The sequence below is a fragment of the Cydia amplana genome, chromosome Z (assembly GCF_948474715.1).
Source record: "Cydia amplana chromosome Z, ilCydAmpl1.1, whole genome shotgun sequence".
In the NCBI taxonomy this organism is placed as follows: domain Eukaryota; kingdom Metazoa; phylum Arthropoda; class Insecta; order Lepidoptera; family Tortricidae; genus Cydia; species Cydia amplana.
The window spans coordinates 23,965,610-23,986,826 of NC_086096.1; the positions used below are offsets into that span (position 1 = coordinate 23,965,610).

Here is a 21,217-nt window from a genome sequence, read left to right on the forward strand (position 1 = left end):
AATACGCGAATACTTATAACCAAGGGGTGAGCAGAGTTAAAATGTTCAATGAGGCATTTTATTTAATAATCCATTTTTCTTACGCTGACGGTCGCAAATCGAATCATCGTCATAATCATTTGACCTATAATACTCGTATAGTCGATGATGTATTTTCTTTCTTTCTTCTTTCTGATGTCGTTCGGTTTTGGTTCCGTGGGTCCGCCACCACCGGTCTCCGCTGCCGGCAGTGACCGGCCCGTTCCACAAACCCACCGTTCCACAGGGTCAACACTTTAAGTGTATAATCTCGTATTGTTAATGGAAAACAACGTACACCTTAACGTTATAATATATACTATTCCAATTGGAATTCGTTACACTGATTAGTTTTAGGTAGTAAACACTGAAAACTACAAAATGATGAATGTCCTGTCATTAGATGTCGCCGGTGCGCTGCGCTGGTGCGGTGACCCGCTAGTGCGCACGTGCGTGGTCTAGCCCGCGCGGACGGGCGCTGGTGGCGCGGGCGGCGCGTGTTAGGTGACGATGCCGAGCTCCTCCATGGCGTCCAGGTCGCGCGCGATCATCACCAGCGCCTGCTTGGCGCGCGGACAGAACTCCGGCGACTCGTCGTCCTCGAGCGACGCGTCTTGCGACTCTAGCTCTGGAAACAATAACTATTGGATACTTTCCCCTACTTCAAATACACTATTTCACACCGTGCACGAAATAAAGCACCAGATAATTATTAGTAAATATAGATAGCAGTTATTTTTAAATACTTTTTTTATTTAATTTTAATAAATTGGATAGAAACATAAAAAGTAGGTGAGTTGACCATGACGCCACTACACACGGTTTCATATAAATTCCATAATATCTGGGAGACCGAACTTCGCTCGGAAAACATATAAAAACCCAAAAATGAGCGTTTACCCAGAGATAAGACCTAGTTAGATCGATTTTTCGCCCCCGAAAACCCTCATATACCAAATCTCATCGAAATCGTTAGAGCCGTTTCTGAGATCATTGAAATATATATATAAATAAATATGCAAGAATTGCTCGTTTAAAGGTATTCGATTAGATTAGAAAATCGTTTTGACAGTTCTAAAAAAGAAGCTGATTTGACTAGTAGGAAAGTAGCCAATTTGCTTAAACGAGACGAGACATGTTTTGGGCAGAGCAATATGAGTATACACCACCTTAGCGCATACACAGCTACATTGTTTTATTACGACTAAAGATTCACAAAAGCATCGCACGAACTAAACAAGGTCAGTTTTCACGAGTGTTGACCGTAGGTACACATACATTAGGGCAGCATAGGTAAGGTAGGTCTGTTACCTGCGACTTGCGCCTCGATGGAGTCGAGCCGCTGGTCGAGCAGCGCGTGGCAGCGCTGGATGTGGCGCAGCAGGCGCGCGCGGCACGCGCTGTTCTCGATGGCGGCCTCGGGCTGCGGCGCGCGCACCCGCGCCCTGCTCTCGTGCTCTGAACACACACACACACTCTCGTGTTACGTCTCGTCTTTTTAAACCCCCTGTCTGTCTGTTGTGGCATCGTAGCTCTACAACAGATATACCGATTTCGATGCGGTTTTTATTAACTGAAAGCGAGTTTCCTTGCGGTGGTTCTTACTCGTAACAATGTTTGATAAAAATCGATGCTGCTGGTAGAAGAAGAGTCTCTTTTCCATAATGATCTAAGGCATTTTTGGCGTATCATAATTTTTTTTGGCATAATGCGTAAGGTATTTTATATTTTAATTATGGTATATTAATCTCTTATTATGGATGATGATTAATGATTTTAGTCCATTAACACTATCCCGATTACCAAATACACAAATACCAGTCTTAAATAAACGAAAGTTAAAATTATGATCATTAAAATATATTCCGCAAAACAATGAAGGTGGTCACTTGCGGCTTTTAGAATTCAACCACGCCGAAAAAGCAAACATAATTATGAGTTATGAGGTTATGATATGACTACTTATGACACAGCAAAATATGTCACTGCTACAAATTGCAATGTGATCTTGAAACTTTAGTTCGAAAGTCACAAACCTATAAATGATATTTGATATAATTGCGCTGAGTTTAGTAGATAACTTCAAACTTGCAGCACAGATATGTATGCAACCCGTATAAATAGTTGTAGAAACGCCAAATAAATATTTAAAAATGTATATGTAATGTTACCATGCACAGATTTAGCCAGCTTGTCCAGTTCTGATTCACTGATGGGCAGGTCCAGAGACGCCGCGCCGGGACTCGACAGCAACCCGCTCAGTACACCCTGACCAATTTGGTTCTCTTTCTCCACTGGGCAATATTTTTCCTCCGGTTCATCAGGAGGAGTCTTCATATCTAAGGCCATTTCTTTTAAATCCTCCTCCTTAATAGGCAAGTTCTCCTTTCCCAAATTATTGATGATCACATTCAGGTCTGAATATTCAGAGTTTAGTTTTTCTTGAGCGAAGGATAATTCAACAGATTCCCAATCTCTGGCCCACAGGTACAGTTTCGGATGGTTCTTTGTCCTGCGGAAGATAAATCATTTTAAATTAATAAGTCGTAATTTTAGTAACCTGCAAAAGACTAATCAGGTACATTTTAACTGGCACCGTCTACCTCCATGCAACTGTACAAGGAAAATGCATGGCATTCGATGTTAGAAGCAACAGCTAGAGCATGAGAGTCGAGCGGGTTCCCTTATAACCTGAATTCTTATGGTTTCAGACTGGCAAGAGCGGACAACAGATACGGCAACGCGTTTATAACGGGCTGAGAACGATAACCATACGCGGTTATGACGCATGATCCAGCAACGTCGCCTGCCGTGCAGGGAGCGTATAGGCACTGGCAAAATATTCTCATTGAGAACCGCGACGGTGTTGGCTTGTTACGAAACGTGCTAGCGAGCATTGTCTCATATTTTTCCATATAAAGAATATTGTTTTACCCACACGTTCCTACTACGGTCATGCATGATATGATATGGTGTGCTGTGCTGTGAAACCATAAGGCGTGTATGTTGCACGATGTTGCGTATGACGGGCCTAACCTAGCCGATCTCGGTCGGTACATACTGTGCGACGCGCGTGTTGACGCGCACGGCGTGCAGCGCGTCCTCGATGCGCAGCAGGTTGCCGGACAGCTCGTGCGCGCGGCGCAGCGCGTCGCAGGCGCGCCCGCCGCCCGGGCCCGGCAGCAGCCCCTCGTACAGCCGGTCCTGGTCGTGCATGAACCGCTGCCGCCGCCGCCCGCGACGCGGGTTCAGGCAGATGCTGCACGTGTACTTCTCGGGCACCTGAGTACAAACGAAAACTTTCAAACGATCATTTCCGTGATAATTTTGTCATTATGTTCGTAATAACAGACTAGCCGGCATTGAATTTTCGGCCTTTAGTGCGGGTGACGCGCCGCGCCGTACATTAACTTTTATAGATGATCCCCCGCAGCACTCACCTCGGCCTCCCGCTGTATGTTGTGGCACAGCGCGTGCTGCCAGCACAGGCGCAGCTCGCACTGCACCATGAGCCCGTCCTCTTCGCGGAACCCGCAGTGGCAGTTGATGATCCCCCGCAGCACTCACCTCGGCCTCGCGCTGTATGTTGTGGCACAGCGCGTGCTGCCAGCACAGGCACAGCTCGCACTGCACCATGAGCCCGTCCTCCTCGCGGAACTCGCAGTGGCAGTTGATGATCCCCCGCAGCACTCACCTCGGCCTCGCGCTGTATGTTGTGGCACAGCGCGTGCTGCCAGCACAGGCGCAGCTCGCACTGCACCATGAGCCCGTCCTCCTCGCGGAACCCGCAGTGGCAGTTGATGATCCCCCGCAGCACTCACCTCGGCCTCGCGCTGTATGTTGTGGCACAGCGCGTGCTGCCAGCACAGGCACAGCTCGCACTGCACCATGAGCCCGTCCTCCTCGCGGAACTCGCAGTGGCAGTTGATGATCCCCCGCAGCACTCACCTCGGCCTCGCGCTGTATGTTGTGGCACAGCGCGTGCTGCCAGCACAGGCGCAGCTCGCACTGCACCATGAGCCCGTCCTCCTCGCGGAACCCGCAGTGGCAGTTGATGATCCCCCGCAGCACTCACCTCGGCCTCGCGCTGTATGTTGTGGCACAGCGCGTGCTGCCAGCACAGGCACAGCTCGCACTGCACCATGAGCCCGTCCTCTTCGCGGAACCCGCAGTGGCAGTTGATGATCCCCCGCAGCACTCACCTCGGCCTCGCGCTGTATGTTGTGGCACAGCGCGTGCTGCCAGCACAGGCACAGCTCGCACTGCACCATGAGCCCGTCCTCTTCGCGGAACCCGCAGTGGCAGTTGATGATCCCCCGCAGCACTCACCTCGGCCTCGCGCTGTATGTTGTGGCACAGCGCGTGCTGCCAGCACAGGCACAGCTCGCACTGCACCATGAGCCCGTCCTCCTCGCGGAACTCGCAGTGGCAGTTGATGATCCCCCGCAGCACTCACCTCGGCCTCGCGCTGTATGTTGTGGCACAGCGCGTGCTGCCAGCACAGGCACAGCTCGCACTGCACCATGAGCCCGTCCTCCTCGCGGAACTCGCAGTGGCAGTTGATGATCCCCCGCAGCACTCACCTCGGCCTCGCGCTGTATGTTGTGGCACAGCGCGTGCTGCCAGCACAGGCACAGCTCGCACTGCACCATGAGCCCGTCCTCCTCGCGGAACCCGCAGTGGCAGTTGATGATCTCCTCGCGCTTCATGCGGACCAACTTGATGCGCTCACCGTCTAACCAAAACGACATTCATTATTTTATGGGTATGATGATGTGGCAAATAAAACTAATAAGTACTTATTCATTTTGTATAAAGAATAACGCCAACCAAGGGAACGTACCCATACTATGTAACTTGTTTAGGAGGGAGGGAGTTAGTATTTCAGTCGTATTTTCTAGGAAACGTTCGTATTTGTCATGTCAGTATTTTCAGTATTTTTTGTACTGAGACTGACTGAAATACGTGAAAATACGATGATAAAGGATTTTTCTCAAAAATGGACGTTAAAGTCGACGTTGCCGGTTAAAAAATTGGTCGCGAGGTGCGTAGTTTATGGTCAGTCAAAAAATTAAAAAGTTAAAAACATTGCAGTCTCGATTTCGGGACTGCAATGTTGCATACAAATTCCATTATTTAACGTTTTAACGAGTTCCGAACTTTTAAAAGTTGAAATGGCCATATCAAATGAAGGCATAGGTCCAATTAAACAGCCAAATAGATGATCAGCACTTATGATTATAATGTTGGTACCGCGACTATTTAGGTGTCTCAAATAGGTTGGCGTTTTTTCAGCAGCTCTTTAGCTTTTGGATGAATATTAATGAAAGAAATGCGTTAGTTTGGTGTTAATGTAAGGATTTCAAAATAATGTTATGATAATGATACTTGGTGATAGTAATTAGATAGGCGACGCCTTTTTATAACATGGTGGTATTAATAACATGAAGACTTTGGTTAATGTCATCATAACGTGAAATGTAGAAAAAAAACCGGCCAAGTGCGAGTCGGACTCGCGCACGGAGGGTTCCGCACCATAAACAAAAAATAGAGCAAAACAAGCAAAAAAACGGTCACCCATCCAAGTACTGACCCCGCCCGACGTTGCTTAACTTCGGTCAAAAATCGCGTTTGTTGTATGGGAGCCCGACTTAAATCTTTATTTCAGCAGCTCATACGGCTCTTTTTTTTTAAAGGCGGCAAAGCAAATATTTTCAATGGTTTTACTTTTTTCTGTGATAATTAGACCGTTGCTCCGGTAAATAATTTCTATTTCTTGCGCCATTTTTGAGAAAAGCACTATATATGACCCGACTGGAAGGCTACTTGCTGGCTTCGGATTCAATTAAACGGACTCCCAAGGTCGTCCGTTTAAAACGAATCCTCAGCCTGCAAGTAGCTACTTCCGAACCTCGACAATAATGTACTAATTCACCACATCTGTAAAGGTGTGGTGTAGGTAAGAGTGTCGTGGGATACTTACTCTCAGTGTACATGTAGAGGTGCGCGGCGGCGGAGTGGTTGTCGCCGGCGGGGTCGTCGGCGGCGGCGCGCGCCGAGTCGGGCGTGCCGCAGCTCGGGTAGCTCGAGCGCGTGTCCGAGGAGCCCCCCGCCCACTCCTCGTCCTCGCTCGTCAGTTTCCCTATACAAGCGAAAGTCTTACGCCTCTTCTCGCTTTTACACACGTCGCCGTTCACCATTTTCGCTACGGTGTGTGTCGATATCGCGGTTTCAAAGTCCAAGGCGCCACAATCGGGTATCTCTTGTTTCGGCACGAGTAGATCGTCTTCGGTTTCGGCGTTTTCTAGTTTGACGAGAGGCGGAGGCGGGTCGTCCGCGACAGTCTCGGGGTCCAGCGTCGGCTCCGGTTCTTTATTGCGCACGGGCAGCAACACGCGCGGCCGCTTGGCCGGCCTGGGGACGAGCGCGTCCCGCAGCTTGGGCGAGTCGACGGGGCGGGGCGGCGCGTCGGCGGCGGCGGGCTCGGCGGCCGTGAGCGGCGGCGCGACCGCCGGCTCCGGGGGCGCCTCCGCCCGCTTCTGCAGCCGCGGCAACTTCACTTTTACGATCCTCTGTTGCGCTTCACGTTTTAACAGTTTCATTTCCGCTTCGCTCGGCCTGGTCCTGGCGTAAGCTAAATCTAAAACCTTAGGAGTGTTGCCCATGGTCTTTCGGAGCTCCCTATGGTAATGTTTGATATGCATTTTTAGTAACGTAGTATTTCGGAAATTCTTAAAACACCCTTCGGCGGGACATCGCAGCAGAGTCGAAATAACTTGAACTCTTAACGAACCGACATCAACTGAAAATAAATCATTAAGACATTAAGATTCACCATAGAGATAATAATGAGTAAAGTTGATTATAAATGAATAGTTTACTCGTTAGTATCTGAAAGTGGTGCTCACCAAATCCATCTTTAATACTGGCGCCGTCAAGAACAGCTTCCTCTGCTACACTTGGCTCAGAACACATATTGGTCTCCTTAGAACTCTGATGCAAACCAGGACCTTCCGAAATCTAGAAAAGAAAACTGGTTAGGTGACCTAATTGAAAAAAACCACACATCCATCAAACTGTCGATCCTTACAATATTGCAAGAGACATAAATAATACTAAAAATCAGTTGGAAACTAACCGGAGGCGGTCGCAGAGGTTTGATTTTCAGCCTGGGTCGCTTTTTGTGGTGCATCAACTTGTGGTGGTTCTTGTTGAGGCTCAGTTTGGATCGCTTGAGCAGCGGCGAGGAGGCGGGCAGGTCGCGGCAGGGCGGCGGCGGCGGCGGCGCGCCCTCGGCCGAGGAGCGCACCCAGCCGAGCCGCCGCGACAGCTTCAGGTGGATGCCGAAGTCCATCAGAGCGGCCTCGAACGGTTTCAGCTCCGGCTGCGGGTTGTTCTCTAGGTACATCCGCATATCGTTCTTAGTGTGAAGTCTACGATTTTCCGGGCTGCAAAATAAATGTATACCATAAAGCTCAGTCAAAGCGTAGATATAGGAGCTTATTGTCATGGTAATTTTTGTAGTCACAGTAAATTTACTGCCATCTTTCGACACAGGATTAAAACTTTTAGAACGCCATATGACTTCGACCCCTGTTTTTTCACTGATATGTGTTAAAATTGTTAAATATCAAACGGCATGGCGCCATCATTACGAGCATACATTTTTCTTAATTTTCCGAGGCAAGTTTTTCTCTTAGACTTTATTTATCTTAGTTACACACTTCATAGATCTTTGGTATTAATAACTCTTTCCCAAACAATTCTCATTATGTAATTCTTTACTCTAGCTTTTAAAAATTTAACTTAATGTAGGTAATAGTATAATATATATCATGATAGATATAATAATAACCTATCTAGTTTTTAAACACCGACCTTACTAAAACTACATCCCACTTGCCGGCCGAGCTGCCCAGACTCCTGCGCACCATGTGTTTCGTCCAGCCCGGCGGCAGCCGCTTGTCCTCTACCTGCAGAGGGCGCCACCATCGGTTATATTACGTTACAAACATACGTGGAAACTGTAAATGTGGTTCACAAGTTTTCTACAAAGAAATTATTTTTAATCACAGCAGTCAAGAAATCGAATTTACAAAAATACTTCAAACAACAACATAACAACATTTAAACTCTGCAAAAACTCATAAAAGAGTGGATTATTTTTTAATGTCGTAAAAAGTATTGTATATGATATGAGTGTAGAATTATGGTTTATTTAGACGGTGCGAGAACTCGCATGAGAGTTTCATTACATTGCGTTATTTGATCGGTCAGCTGAATTGATGTAACCTCAATGGTCCGCAATGTAACTAAAATCGTATACGAGTTCGCGCGCCATCTAAATGAGCCCTTAGTTAAGAAGAGTGTATGTGTGTGTACCATGACGCTGCGTCGCGGGAGCGGCGAGTCGCCGCTGGCGGGCGCCTCGCTGACGGCGCCCTGGGGCTGGCCGTCCAGCCAGCGCGCGCACCACTCGCCGGGCAGCAGCGCGGCCTCGGGCGCCGCGCACTCGCCGCGCCGCGAGCTCGCCAGCTGCTCCGTCTTCAGCATGATCTCCTGCCGCATCGCCTCCACCTGCTTCTTCATCTCCTCCAACTGACACTTCACCTTTTCCACTTGTTTTTTAACCTTCTTCTCTTGCATCAACCTCAGCTTCTTTCCTTTTTTCACTTTCGACGAGCTTTTTGATTTCTTTTGCTTTTCTTTGTCATTGGTTTCTACCGGGTTCACGACCGGCTGCACGTCTTCCGGTACTGTTTCTTCTTTAACTACTTCAGGTTTTATCTCTTTCTTTTCCACTTCGTTTATGCCATCCTCTAACTTTGTGATCACTTCCTTAATTTTACCGATGACTTCCTCGTGCTTGACTCCATCCTGAATTTCAAATGGTTTTGTTTCCTCTTCCGTTACCTTATGTTAAAAACAAACATACATCAATGTACAAACATCCTTTTATATACTTTTAGTCTAACATAGCCTCTCTTACTCAATAGCGATTCTATATTACCTATTCAGAAAAGATAAATAAACGGATTCCTACAATGAAATTGTGTACGTGTGGTGTGGACGTTAGATGAGATGAGATTGTCAATTTAATTTCTGATCAAATTGCTTATTTAAGGCCGTGCATCGAAAAATAACAGGATCTTAGAAAGGTGGCAGTGGCTAGCCCCGGAAACAAACAGTAGTGATTTTCAGATATATGTTTCTTGACTATATGATAAGAGATTTCGTAGTAGTCGAAACACGAATGCTTAAAATTTTCTCGATAGAAAATAAATCCAAACTTACGTGTTCATTTTTCGGTTTTAGCTTCGTGCAACTAGAAAACACATCCATATCCAGCACAACCCACCTTACAGCAAAGGTTTTCATCTCGTCTTAACTTTCAAAGAACTAAATATTAACTTATTATCCTTTACCGATGGATTTATTATCGATTTTTGATTTTATGAATTCAACAGCAAACGCCCATTTTACGCAGTTCGGTTTCTCTTTCTGTCATGCGTCAAAGTCATAAATGCATCCTTTATGCCAGTAATGTTAGATGGCCGTCGTGCCTCAAAGAGGTAAGACCTATGTCACTTCGCGCAGCGCTCCGAATTACGTAAAATTTTAATATCCAATAAACGTTGAGTCGTAACTCCATTGAGTAGTAACGGAATCGGAGGTAAACCTATGATGGTGCCTTCTTACAGGCCTATACGTTACGCATGTGTGCGTGTTTGCTAGGCTACGTCATGCTACGTCGAATCTATACTCTTTGTCAGTTACAACGGGTTAGGAAATTTCGACAGATATTGAAATGTATCGGTAGCTGTTTGGTATTTAGCCATCAGAATCTAACCGTAACTTTTTGCTTTATTTTTGTTTGAAAATAAAATATCTATAAGAATATATTTTTTGCTTTTTTTCTATTGTAATGATAAAAATAAATCTAGTATGTTTCATGCTCAAATAATTTAAAATAATTGAATAAATATTAAAAACTAATTGATATTATTCGTTTTAATTATTATATTATTAAGTTTGTTTGAATAAAATATTTTATTTCAATAATACGAAAAGTCATTATATTTAAGTACCACTAAAAAAAAGGTCCCTACTTACAAAAACTCTCTTGCACGGGCCGGGGTTCGAACCCGTGACCTCCGGTTTGAAAGTCGCACGCCACTACAATTTCACATAAGTAATTTACAATGACATGATACCGTGGAAAAAGTGAATATTACAATGTACTGTGTTACTGTCATTTTATAGTTTATTTTGGCTTGACAAGGAGGAATGAGAAAAACGTGCAGAGCGAGAGGATTAAATATCTCTGTCCCTTTCTTAAAGTAGCCAATCCTAATTATGACATCTGTTTTGATATTAATTCTTTGAACATAATTTGTAGATGTTCTTTTTTATATCATCGAGAAAGATTTTTATTAAAAAAATGTGTTGAATTTATATGTTTTATTTATGTTTTTTTGGCATAAATTTCATTACTTTTGACAAATTTTGATTGTGATGACAAACGATTTGATGTGATGTGTGAAACGAACCATGTGATCAACGATTTATCTAATAAAACTTCATTTAGTCGAAAAAAATAGTTGTCTACTACCGGGTGGAAAAAAATTATGGGCCCTGGAGGGAAAGTGCCTTAAAACCTTAAGTTTGCTCATTTTACTTAAATGAAACATTATTGTTTTTTAAAGAAACAACTGCATTCAAAGATTTTTGAAGTGAAAACTTCTTTAGCGGCGCTAGGCACTTTTTGAGGTGGGGAAAAAATGATAAACTCGAGACAGCGTAAGGCGATCATGTGACCGTAAGGTTTAGATGGCCAATCATTTAGATGGCATTTAAATCAATAAAGAAAAACTCAATGACATTACCTACATGAAAAAGGTTATAATCTTGTACGGGCTGAAATACGAGGATTTCACAGTATTATAACTTTATATCACTCAAATATAATTCAATAAAGCTACATCTTGATGAAATCGCTAATAAAAGTGAACTCTAGTACTGGTGAATAAAACTCAAAATATCATGACCAAATATATTTAGATGCGAGGTCTGCAAGGTAACTTTACAATTTCTATTCGAATTTTAAACAATTAACGCTATAAATTTGAATTTCGAATTTTAAACAAGCTCACTGACCAGCAATTTCGGAACCAAAAGTTTTGAATAGAAAGGAGGATGGGTCAATTATACATAGTGCTGCAGACATTTTGGACTAGTCATTGAGTTTTCACTTCTGTCGGCACTCCCGGAATGCAACACGTTGTTTTTAGGGTTCCGTAGCCAAATGGCAAAAAACGGAACCCTTATAGATTCGTCATGTCTGTCTGTTTGTCTGTCTGTCTGTCTGTCTGTCTGTCCGTCTGTCCGTCTGTCCGTCTGTCCGTCTGTCCGTCTGTCTGTCCGTCCGTATGTCACAGCCACTTTTCTCCGAAACTATAAGAACTATACTGTTGAAACTTGGTAAGTAGATGTATTCTGTGAACCGCATTAAGATTTTCACACAAAAATGGAAAAAAACAATAAATTTTTGGGGGTCCCCATACTTCGAACTGAAACTCAAAAATTTTTTTTTCGTCAAACCCATACGTGTGGGGTATCTATGGATAGGTCTTCAAAAATCATATTGAGGTTTCTAATATCATTTTTTTCTAAACTGAATAGTTTGCGCGAGAGACACTTCCAAAGTGGTAAAATGTGTGTCCTTCCCCCTGTAACTTCTAAAATAAGAGAATGATAAAACTAAAAAAAATATATGATGTACATTACCATGTAAACTTCCACCGAAAATTGGTTTGAACGAGATCTAGTAAGTAGTTTTTTTTTAATACGTCATAAATCGCCTAAATACGGAACTCTTCATGGGCGAGTCCGACTCGCACTTGGCCGCTTTTTTTAAATTCGCTTAGTCGCGCCCGGGAATCGAACCTACTTTTTCCACACTGTATAAAAGAACACAAATGCTTTTCTTCTGGTAACTTAAATGTTCTATCTATTTTGGTGATATGTCAATGCAATCAAATAATCTGAAAAAATAATAATAACCCAATTTATGAATTCCGTTCCTTCAGAAAAATGCGAAATGTACGTACAATTTTTAGGGATATCGTACTTTTCCCAGAGACAAATTTAGTTGGCTAAGAGACATTTTCACTGATTTGGGGTCTGTACTAAAAATCTAACATAATATGATAAGGACTTACTCGTTTTAAGCTCAAGAGTGAGTTTTCCTAAAGCTTTTTCTAAAAATTATGTCTTTATTAACGTTAGGAGTGCACTGCAGCATGTCAAATGTATGCCAAAATGTCAAGGGAGAGAACAATAAATTAAGTTTCAATTCCACTTCCACTCATCAGCAAAGTGATATAAGTATATCAGCAGTTTAAAGTTATTTTAGATTACAAAATTAGCTCATCAAAAAAATCAAAGTGCATAGAAAAAAGTCTCCTGAGTCATAATAAAATTGATGTCTCTTGGGTCACCAGAAAAATCAACAGGGAGAACGATGACCCAAATCACATTTAAAAGAAAATGTAAATTTTGTGTACTACCTACGAACATTTTTCAAAAAACTATGTTTTTATAACATATTAGACCCAGGATAGATCTAATACCTCTTTTCGTACCCCGGATAAAATGGTCGGCGACTAAAAAAGTAACTGAAACGTTACGTTATTAGGTTCACGATGCCGCGTTGTACCCTTGCCTTCGTTGCGATATGTTTGGTAAGTCAGGAGACTTAAAAAATGAGCCATGATTTTGGGACATATTAACAAATATTTTTTTGAATAGGTATATATTAATTTTAGCGGACTTTAATAATTTACCAGTTAAATTAGATGTAAATACCTTTTTAGTTAATCGTTAATATGATATATTAGTAGCAGTAAAACACTTTATTGTACAAAAAGACACATAAAACATGAAAAAACACACATCCTTCGTATATGGTAGAATATATTTTTCACACTTATAAGTAAAAACCAAAACCGATACGCGATTGGGATACGCTCTTTTTGTATGGGATACAAAAAAAAATTCTCCTGGGTCACCAAGAAAAATCGACATATTAAAATAATTCAGTTTGTTTTTAAGTTCTAGTCAGATTGACTTTTTGGTTATTTGAGATAAATTACAATAACGCTTAGATTTGAAAAACATGATTTTCTATTTTGTTGCGATCGACCCGCGTAATAAAAATACGGCGAATTTGAACTTTTGTTTGTTGTCGTTGTAAAATGTATTAAAAAATAATGTAGGCACCCCTGACAATTGAAATTCAAAATTATCCAGAAAAAGCGGCCAAGTGCGAGTCGGACTCGCCCATGAAGGGTTCCGTATTTAGGGGATTTATGACGTATTAAAAAAAACTACTTACTAGATCTTGTTCAAACCAATTTTCGGTGGAAGTTTGCATGGTAATGTACATCATATATTTTTTTTTAGTTTTATCATTCTCTTATTTTAGAAGTTACAGGGGGGGGGGACACATTTTACCACTTTGGAAGTGTCTCTCGCGCAAACTATTCAGTTTAGAAAAAAATGATGTTAGAAACCTCTATATCATTTTTGAAGACCTATCCATAGATATCCCACACGTATGGGTTTGATGAAAAAAATTTTTTTGAGTTTCAGTTCTAAGTATGGGGAACCACCAAAAAAATTTTTTTTTTCTATTTTTGTGTGAAAATCTCAATGCGGTTCACAGAATACATCTACTTACCAAGTTTCAACAGTATAGTTCTTATAGTTTCGGAAAAAAGTGGCTGTGACATACGGGCGGACAGACGGACAGACAGACAGACAGACATGACGAATCTATAAGGGTTCCGTTTTTTGCCATTTGGCTACGGAACCCTAAAAATGAGTGTTTCAAAAAGGCACCCTGTATTCATTACATACCTAAATAATCTCTTATTCAATAAAACATATAATTACTAAACACTGTGATTTATTTCAAATAAATGCAAATCGATCGGATAAAAGATATTAATACCTACCTATACAACAATGAATACGAGTACAGTCAGCTGCAATAATATGTTACACAGTTACACACCGAAGGCCGTTTTGCGGTAGATCATGTTAGATCTTATTTGTAGAGCCATAAGAGCGTGTCACATATTTTTGCGGCCGTCGAAGAGTGACATATTATTGCAGGTGACTGTACCTATGAAAAATTAGAGGGTTAAAAAGCATTTCAACCAAAGCATTTATAATAATAACGACTATGGACGCCTGCAACCCCAGGGGTATTGTAACCCCATAACAATAAGGTTGAAATTTGCATTTAGTGACCGCAAAGTCAGGTGAGCGTAATCAAGTAAATCTGTTTTCATCATATTTTATCAAAAATAATCTCTTTTCTGTTCTTGTGCTATTTTCTTATTATCAATACTCTTAACTTATATGCTATATACGCTGCTGCTTCTATGCTGTTAACATCTTCCAAAACAACAATAAATATTCAGGTTTATTAATTAATTATTTTATTGTTTGCTATTATGAACAAGTAACAACGCCATCTGTTTTAATTTTTTCCGAATTTAAGTTTCTGGCCGACCGCAGCGACCGCGTATAATGGTAGTTAACTTCTGTAACGTTAGATGGTGCTAAAAGGTCACACAAACTTCACGTGCGGCGCGAAGCGTTTCCATGTGTGCGTGTTTGCGGGGAGGGAAGAACTAGCGGGCGTGGTTTACGAAGCGCCAGACGCGGCTGCAGTAGGCCCTTAATCGCATATTCTCTTATATGAAAATACATACACAAAGAAATAATTTCATCAAGATAAAGTAATAAACTTACGACATCGATGTCTTGTTTGATCTCTGCACTACATATGTCCAATGCGTTTGTCAGGTCGTCAGGCTTGATGTCATTAGCATTAGCATCCATGACTTCTTCATCAGGTGGCTCCGCTTTAACTTCCACTTCAGGTTCGTTAGCAAACACTGTACCAATAATAGATGCAACGGCTTCTGTACATAACAAAACAATCAATGCTTAGGCTGCGTTTCCACCAGAGATGTGCTAGGATGCGTAGCGAGGGATGTGTTTTTTAAAAACCAATAAAAAGAAAAAGATCATATAGAAAACACATACCTGGTATTTTTTCTTTCTTGGTATCATTTGATGAAGAAACAACCGATTTGCCATCAATGTTTTTCAATTTAATTTTTTTCTTTCCAAGAGTTTTTTTCTTAACAGGTAGCTTCTTTGCTATAATTTTTTTTACTTGTGTCTCAGAAATGGTTTCCTTTAAGGGAGGTTCTGCTGTTTGAGCAGATTCATGTGATAAAGTACCGGGTTCAGATTTTATTTCATTTTTAATTTCTTCTTTTACTGAAGCAAAGGTACTTTTGGACTCTTTGTCTACTGTTGGTAGTTTTTTTCGTTTCTGTCCAATATTGAATATTTCTTTGATGTTTAGCTTTCGCTTCATCTCACGCCTTTCGCTTTTGGAACCTAAGTAATCACGGGTCGGGTCAAACAGATGCGTGTGGTACAAGGGAGGAGGCGCGGCGGGCGCGGGCGCCGCGGGCGGCGCGTCTAGTGTCGCGGCCAGGGGCGCGGCGACGGGCGGCGGCGCGGCCCCCGCTCCAAACCGAGGGTAATCCTGATGCCCGTTGGCTTCCTTTAGCTTGTACATTCTCGATAAAGTGCACTTCCATTGAAACCCATCATCGAACATAACTTCATAATGACCTGTTAAAAAAAAAAGAAAAAAAACTCATTTGAATGTTAGTAGAATAATAATAAAAAAATAGGAATGTATTATTTTGCTAAAGGTAATTCTTATGACCACTCCTACAATGTACCTACACATAAAACGAAAAACAAAATCAAATGTTAACACAAATTGAATATAAAATAATGTATAAAAAATATCTTGTGGCTTTACTTTTGTATCTGTGATCCCAGAACCGATTTTTACATTTCGATCGTCACCTTGGCGATATGCCTCCAGATTGCAGACCCTTCAGCAATATTTTTTTCACCACACCAGCTAGTAAATCCTCGGTTTGTACTTAGAAAACTAATGAGAAAGTTGCATTTTATCCACATGTGTGGCCAAGTAAACTGGTGTCAATTTTAGTTGTTTGTTCATGTTGGCTGATAGAATTGACTTGAATTGGTGATGATTTTAAATGATATTTAATAACATTCATTTAAATATGAATCGTAATGTTTTACAGTTAGTATTTTCCTCGCATTGGTGTGGTGAAAAAAATTGTGTTTCACTCAGAAGTCATAGTCTGTTTAACCCTCGTGTCTTGAAACCCTCGCAACGCACAAGCCTCCATTTTTCGAACGACTCGCTACGCCCGTGGTGCAATTTTGGAATCTTTCGCTTGCTCTGATATTAGCAGGAGGGGTTAAACAACAACTTTGCCCCCTTGTAAAACAAGTAACTATTAAGCCACAAAGTTGGTCACAATTGTGAAACATACCATTTCCCAAATCTTTTTGAACTGTTGCAATGAATCGGCGGTTGTCCCTCCACCGAGCCAAACATCGTTCTCCTACAGCAAAGGTCACTTTCATTTTGTCTTCCACTTTAGGTTCGGTGAGCGCTTCTGACATGGGTGTATGCGGACGCGATGGCGGCTTTGTTACTATACTGCTTATAGGTCTTAACCTTGGGCTGCTTATGCTTATCCATTCATTGTGCCTAAAAATAATGGTTATTTTATATAATTATGATTGTCTTATATATCTTATCCTAACAATTATCTTAGTAAAAAAGTGGAATTATCACAAATTAACATTGTTTGACATGACAATCATGATTAGTCTTGTAGGTTTTAACGAAAGCCCTCCTTAAAAAGGACCTTGCACTTGACGGGGCTTCTTCACCTATCCATCTTTATACCGACACTATATAAGTTTGCCAGCCAGACAAAACTATAATAACAACAGCAGTAGACCTGATTGTCTAGCTCGAAACCAGTGGGAATTTTAGTGAGGAATTAATGTTTAGAAAAGTTTAATAAAAGTGTAATGAAAATCTATTACTATACATTGTAAAATAATGTATACATAATAACTAATTATTATGTATACAGGGTGCCTAAAAAATAACAGCATTCCCGTTGCCAAGCAGGTTTTGGAATTATACTGAGCAACTTTTACTATGAGACCAAACTCAACATCGATTTGGCTGTTTCATACATTTTGGCTGGTCCTTTTACTATGGGAGGCTAATTTTTTTTTTCACTATTTTGCGATTGGTCCTATAGTAAAAGTTGCTCAGTATAATCTCAAAACCACCCTGGCAACGGGAATGCAGTTATTTTTTAGCCACCATGCATATGTATTAATTATTACATGTGTTACATAGTGTATACAAAACTAAGCTAAGTTATACTAACATTTTTGGTTGTTGGTCATATTGTACCAAGACCTCCATTTCCTCGCAGTCCACTTCTACTATCTGAGCAGGATGCCACAGCTCACAGAAATCTTTGGCTTCTACTTTTGATCCAATCGCCAGGGAAACGCTGGAGTTGGCTATAATAAAACAATAAGTTGCACCATATCAATGTGTGTGTAATTTATAAAATAATTATATGTATTACCATATAGGGCTCATTAAGTCACACTATACCTTGTTTTTTAGGGTTCCGTAGCCAAATGGCAAAAAACGGAACCCTTATAGATTCGTCATGTCTGTCTGTCTGTCTGTCTGTCTGTCTGTCTGTCTGTCTGTCTGTCCGTCTGTCCGTCTGTCTGTCCGTCCGTATGTCACAGCCACTTTCTCCGAAACTATAAGAACTATACTGTTGAAACTTGGTAAGTAGATGTATTTTGTGAACCGCATTAAGATTTTCACACAAAAATAGAAAAAAAACAATAAATTTTTGGGGTTCCCCATACTTCGAACTGAAACTCAAAATTTTTTTTTTCATCAAACCCATACGTGTGGGGTATCTATGGATAGGTCTTCAAAAATGATATTGAGGTTTCTAATATCATTTTTTTCTAAACTGAATAGTTTGCGCGAGAGACACTTCCAAAGTGGTAAAATGTGTGTCCCCCCCCCCCCCCCCGTAACTTCTAAAATAAGAGAATGATAAAACTAAAAAAAATATATGATGTACATTACCATGTAAACTTCCACCGAAAATTGGTTTGAACGAGATCTAGTAAGTAGTTTTTTTTTTATACGTCATAAATCGCCTAAATACGGAACCCTTCATGGGCGAGTCCGACTCGCACTTGGCCGCTTTTTAGCATTATAATAAAGGTAAACAATCTTGATGTGTACTTTTATTGAAAAAGCGTGTTTTTCAATGAAAAGACATATCAAGATTGTTTACCCTGTTATTGTAAACAATGAAAATTATCATAATAAATTCCAAGATTTATAAAGTGGACTAAAAAAATTACACATTGGCTGATGAGATTTATTATGTTTAATAAACCTTGTTTATTTACAGAATTAATCCTAAAGTACAAATTATATAATATAGGTAATACTTACTATGAATTTATTCTCTAATAGCAGAGGCAACACTACCTAACAAATGACTGACAGCAACACTTGTAACCTTACATCATTGCTATTTTTTGGCAAATATCAAACATTCATGCATCAAAATGATTGGGGTATGATTATCAATGCAAGATTTGACCCACACTACTATAGTTCGTTTTTTAAGCATTAGAAAAAAGGTAAACAATCTTGATGTGTCTTTTAATTGAGAAACATGTTTTTAAAATAAGTCACGGCAAATATGTAACAATTATGAATCTAATACGATCATTTATATTCTTCATAAGTATAAGTTACTGATTTTTAAAAAGCGTTTTTCTATTAAAAGACATGTCACGATTGCTTACCTTCTTTCTAATGCTAAAAAAAACGAACTATAACATACATACTAACAGAGCAATTTAATTAAAAACTTGTAAGAACAAGCAATTTAAAACACAATAACATACCTTTATCAGGGCTTAAACATTGTTTGGATAAAGCACCAGCATTTTTCTTACTGATGGCCACTTCAGCATTATTAAGTATCATATCCATTACACTTGTTGCTATGGACAAAGATTCTTCACCATGTTCTTTATTTTCTTGTACTGTTTTGGTGTCTTTATCCAATAAAATTGAATTGTTTATTTCACTACTTGATTTACTGGTGCAAGTTAGTAGTTTATGCAGTAAGGTGGATGGTTGACACTTCTCATCTTTACTATACCTATTTTTATTTTGTAACTCAGAGATGTTTAGCAACTTTTGATTACCATCTTTATTTTCTAACTTTTGTATTTTTGTTTCTTCTTTGCTCAGGTGTAAATCATTATCAGAATTCTTTGGACTTATATTTGTACTATTTAATTCAATATTCTTTTCATTATTCTGTCCACCTCCTTGTTGATGCAGTTCTACATTATCAGGCAACTCTTCATTACCATCAATATTTACATTGGATTTGAATGTGCATTCATGAGCATTGGTTATGATTTCATCTGAACACTTTTTTTGTTTTATATTTATATGCATTTTTATACAGTTTTGACCCAAAGATAGTAAATTTGCAGCTGCTTGATTAGCGAGTGTTTCTTCATTCTCTAGTTCTAACAAGGAATCATTTGATGATGGGTTTGGAGATGCTGACATTGTTGTTTCTTCACTGTACACTGACTCGGAACCTATATTGTAGGTCTGTTGTTTTATCTCACAGTCCCTTGTGGCAACGCCAGAATTATTGGACAATGTAAGTTGTAGTTCTAAATCTAAGTTGTTTTTATTATCTCCTTTATATGTATCTTTTATTATTTGGTTCACCGCATCCTTGTCAGATGAACACCTTAAAACAATGTCTTGCTCTTCAATATATTTTTTTATTGCATCAACATTTTCGGCTTCTGATTCCTTACTTGTATTGACAGTAGGGGTTACTCTATCTATTTCTATTACTTCTTTGTCTGACATCTTCATAAAAATATTTGATATGACTTTACATCTGAAACACATTTAGATTGAATATCCATTAAATTTCTGTAATACAGAGTTACATGGTATTATTCTATAAACACCATTAATAGTTGGGTTAAGACAATTTTTTACAACATCCATATGTGAAATGTAAATAAAATAATAACCTTATTGAGATAAAAAGTCACTTATGAATCAGCCCTTACATTAGTTATTAAGTCAATTCGCTCAAAGAACTTTAATTTCTTGTCGAAACATTTAGAAGCCAACCAATATATTACAAAGCCCAATAAAAAAAATCTACACGATATCATGTGTATAGCTTTGGCCACTTGGACTAATAAATTAAATTACAATAAATTGCTTAATAGTACTGGAAGTACATACACACATCATTAGATATGAACACTTCACATCCTTGTATCTAAAGACTACTAACCACATAGATACAAACAGTTACTCAGCCCTGCAGTTTTTCATGAATGCAACTTAGTATGAATTGCTAGCATATACCTAACTGCATGCACAAGCATATTTAATATATAAACAGTATACTTATTCTCGAACATGAGATTGAAGAAATACATTTAAATAAGGATCTAATGAGGATTTTGACGAAATGTTGACATTCGCTTAGCTCGCTTAGCATACACTAAATAAATAGCATATACATAAACACAACAGATAGAATCCTTGAAATGAACAGTGACTCTTGCAGTGAGTCTAATGAATAAACTATACTCATTGCTTTACATATAACATATAGTATTCTAATGTATTTTTAATGTATGTTTAGGGTACCGAAATAGGTAAAATTCAGCACTAGGCGCGAATACTTAATTTGTAGAATTCCTACCTAAGTCCAATGCCTCTATATACAAATTAACGATGCGTTATAATATGAATTAAGTGGCAATTAAAAGATGATAAGCAACAACAAACTGAACTCGCTTCCAGTGACATGCGACTACAAAATATCTTCGGGCGGCATTTCATCTTGAAACAGTGATTGCACCACGATCGGAAATGACTACAGACTAGAAGCACATCTAAGTGTACTCTACTTTTAAACAATATACTACATCATAAAGATTACCGACTTACCTAATTAAAGAAAAACTGCATTTGAAACTTGTATAAACGAGATTGAGATTAGTGGTTATCACGCCATTTCACGCATCTAAACAAAGAATGAAAGAATCAGTGCGCCATTTTTCGTTTCTGACACTAGTAGTA

The 21,217-nt window shown here is 40.1% G+C and overlaps 1 protein-coding gene across 1 annotated transcript; it reads right to left on the minus strand.

Moving 5' to 3' along the window:
- Window positions 1–497: 497 nt before the first annotated feature.
- Window positions 498–21,174, minus strand: LOC134661310 (uncharacterized). Its single transcript, XM_063517313.1, has 16 exons — window positions 21,086–21,174; window positions 18,982–20,009; window positions 17,409–17,547; window positions 16,488–16,708; window positions 15,139–15,741; window positions 14,842–15,014; window positions 8,401–8,931; window positions 7,897–7,991; window positions 7,157–7,466; window positions 6,927–7,038; window positions 6,002–6,820; window positions 4,602–4,753; window positions 3,080–3,300; window positions 2,190–2,530; window positions 1,330–1,476; window positions 498–646 (listed from the first exon to the last, which is right to left on the minus strand). Exons 2-16 carry the CDS (start codon window positions 19,982–19,984, stop codon window positions 519–521), a joined length of 4,995 nt encoding a protein of 1,664 aa, XP_063373383.1. The 5' UTR covers window positions 19,985–20,009; window positions 21,086–21,174; the 3' UTR covers window positions 498–518.
- Window positions 21,175–21,217: the final 43 nt, after the last annotated feature.

Bases quoted from the DNA above. Each gene is read 5' to 3' on its own strand.
- LOC134661310 (XM_063517313.1), bottom strand. From the start codon at position 19,984: ATGAAGATGTCAGACAAAGAAGTAATAGAAATAGATAGAGTAACCCCT. The intron at 8,932-14,841 runs GTAAGTTTATTA...TTTTAACATAAG, and splicing joins TCAAACAAGACATCGATGTC to GTAACGGAAGAGGAAACAAA. The intron at 4,754-6,001 runs GTAAGTATCCCA...CGTTTTGGTTAG, and splicing joins CCTCTACATGTACACTGAGA to ACGGTGAGCGCATCAAGTTG.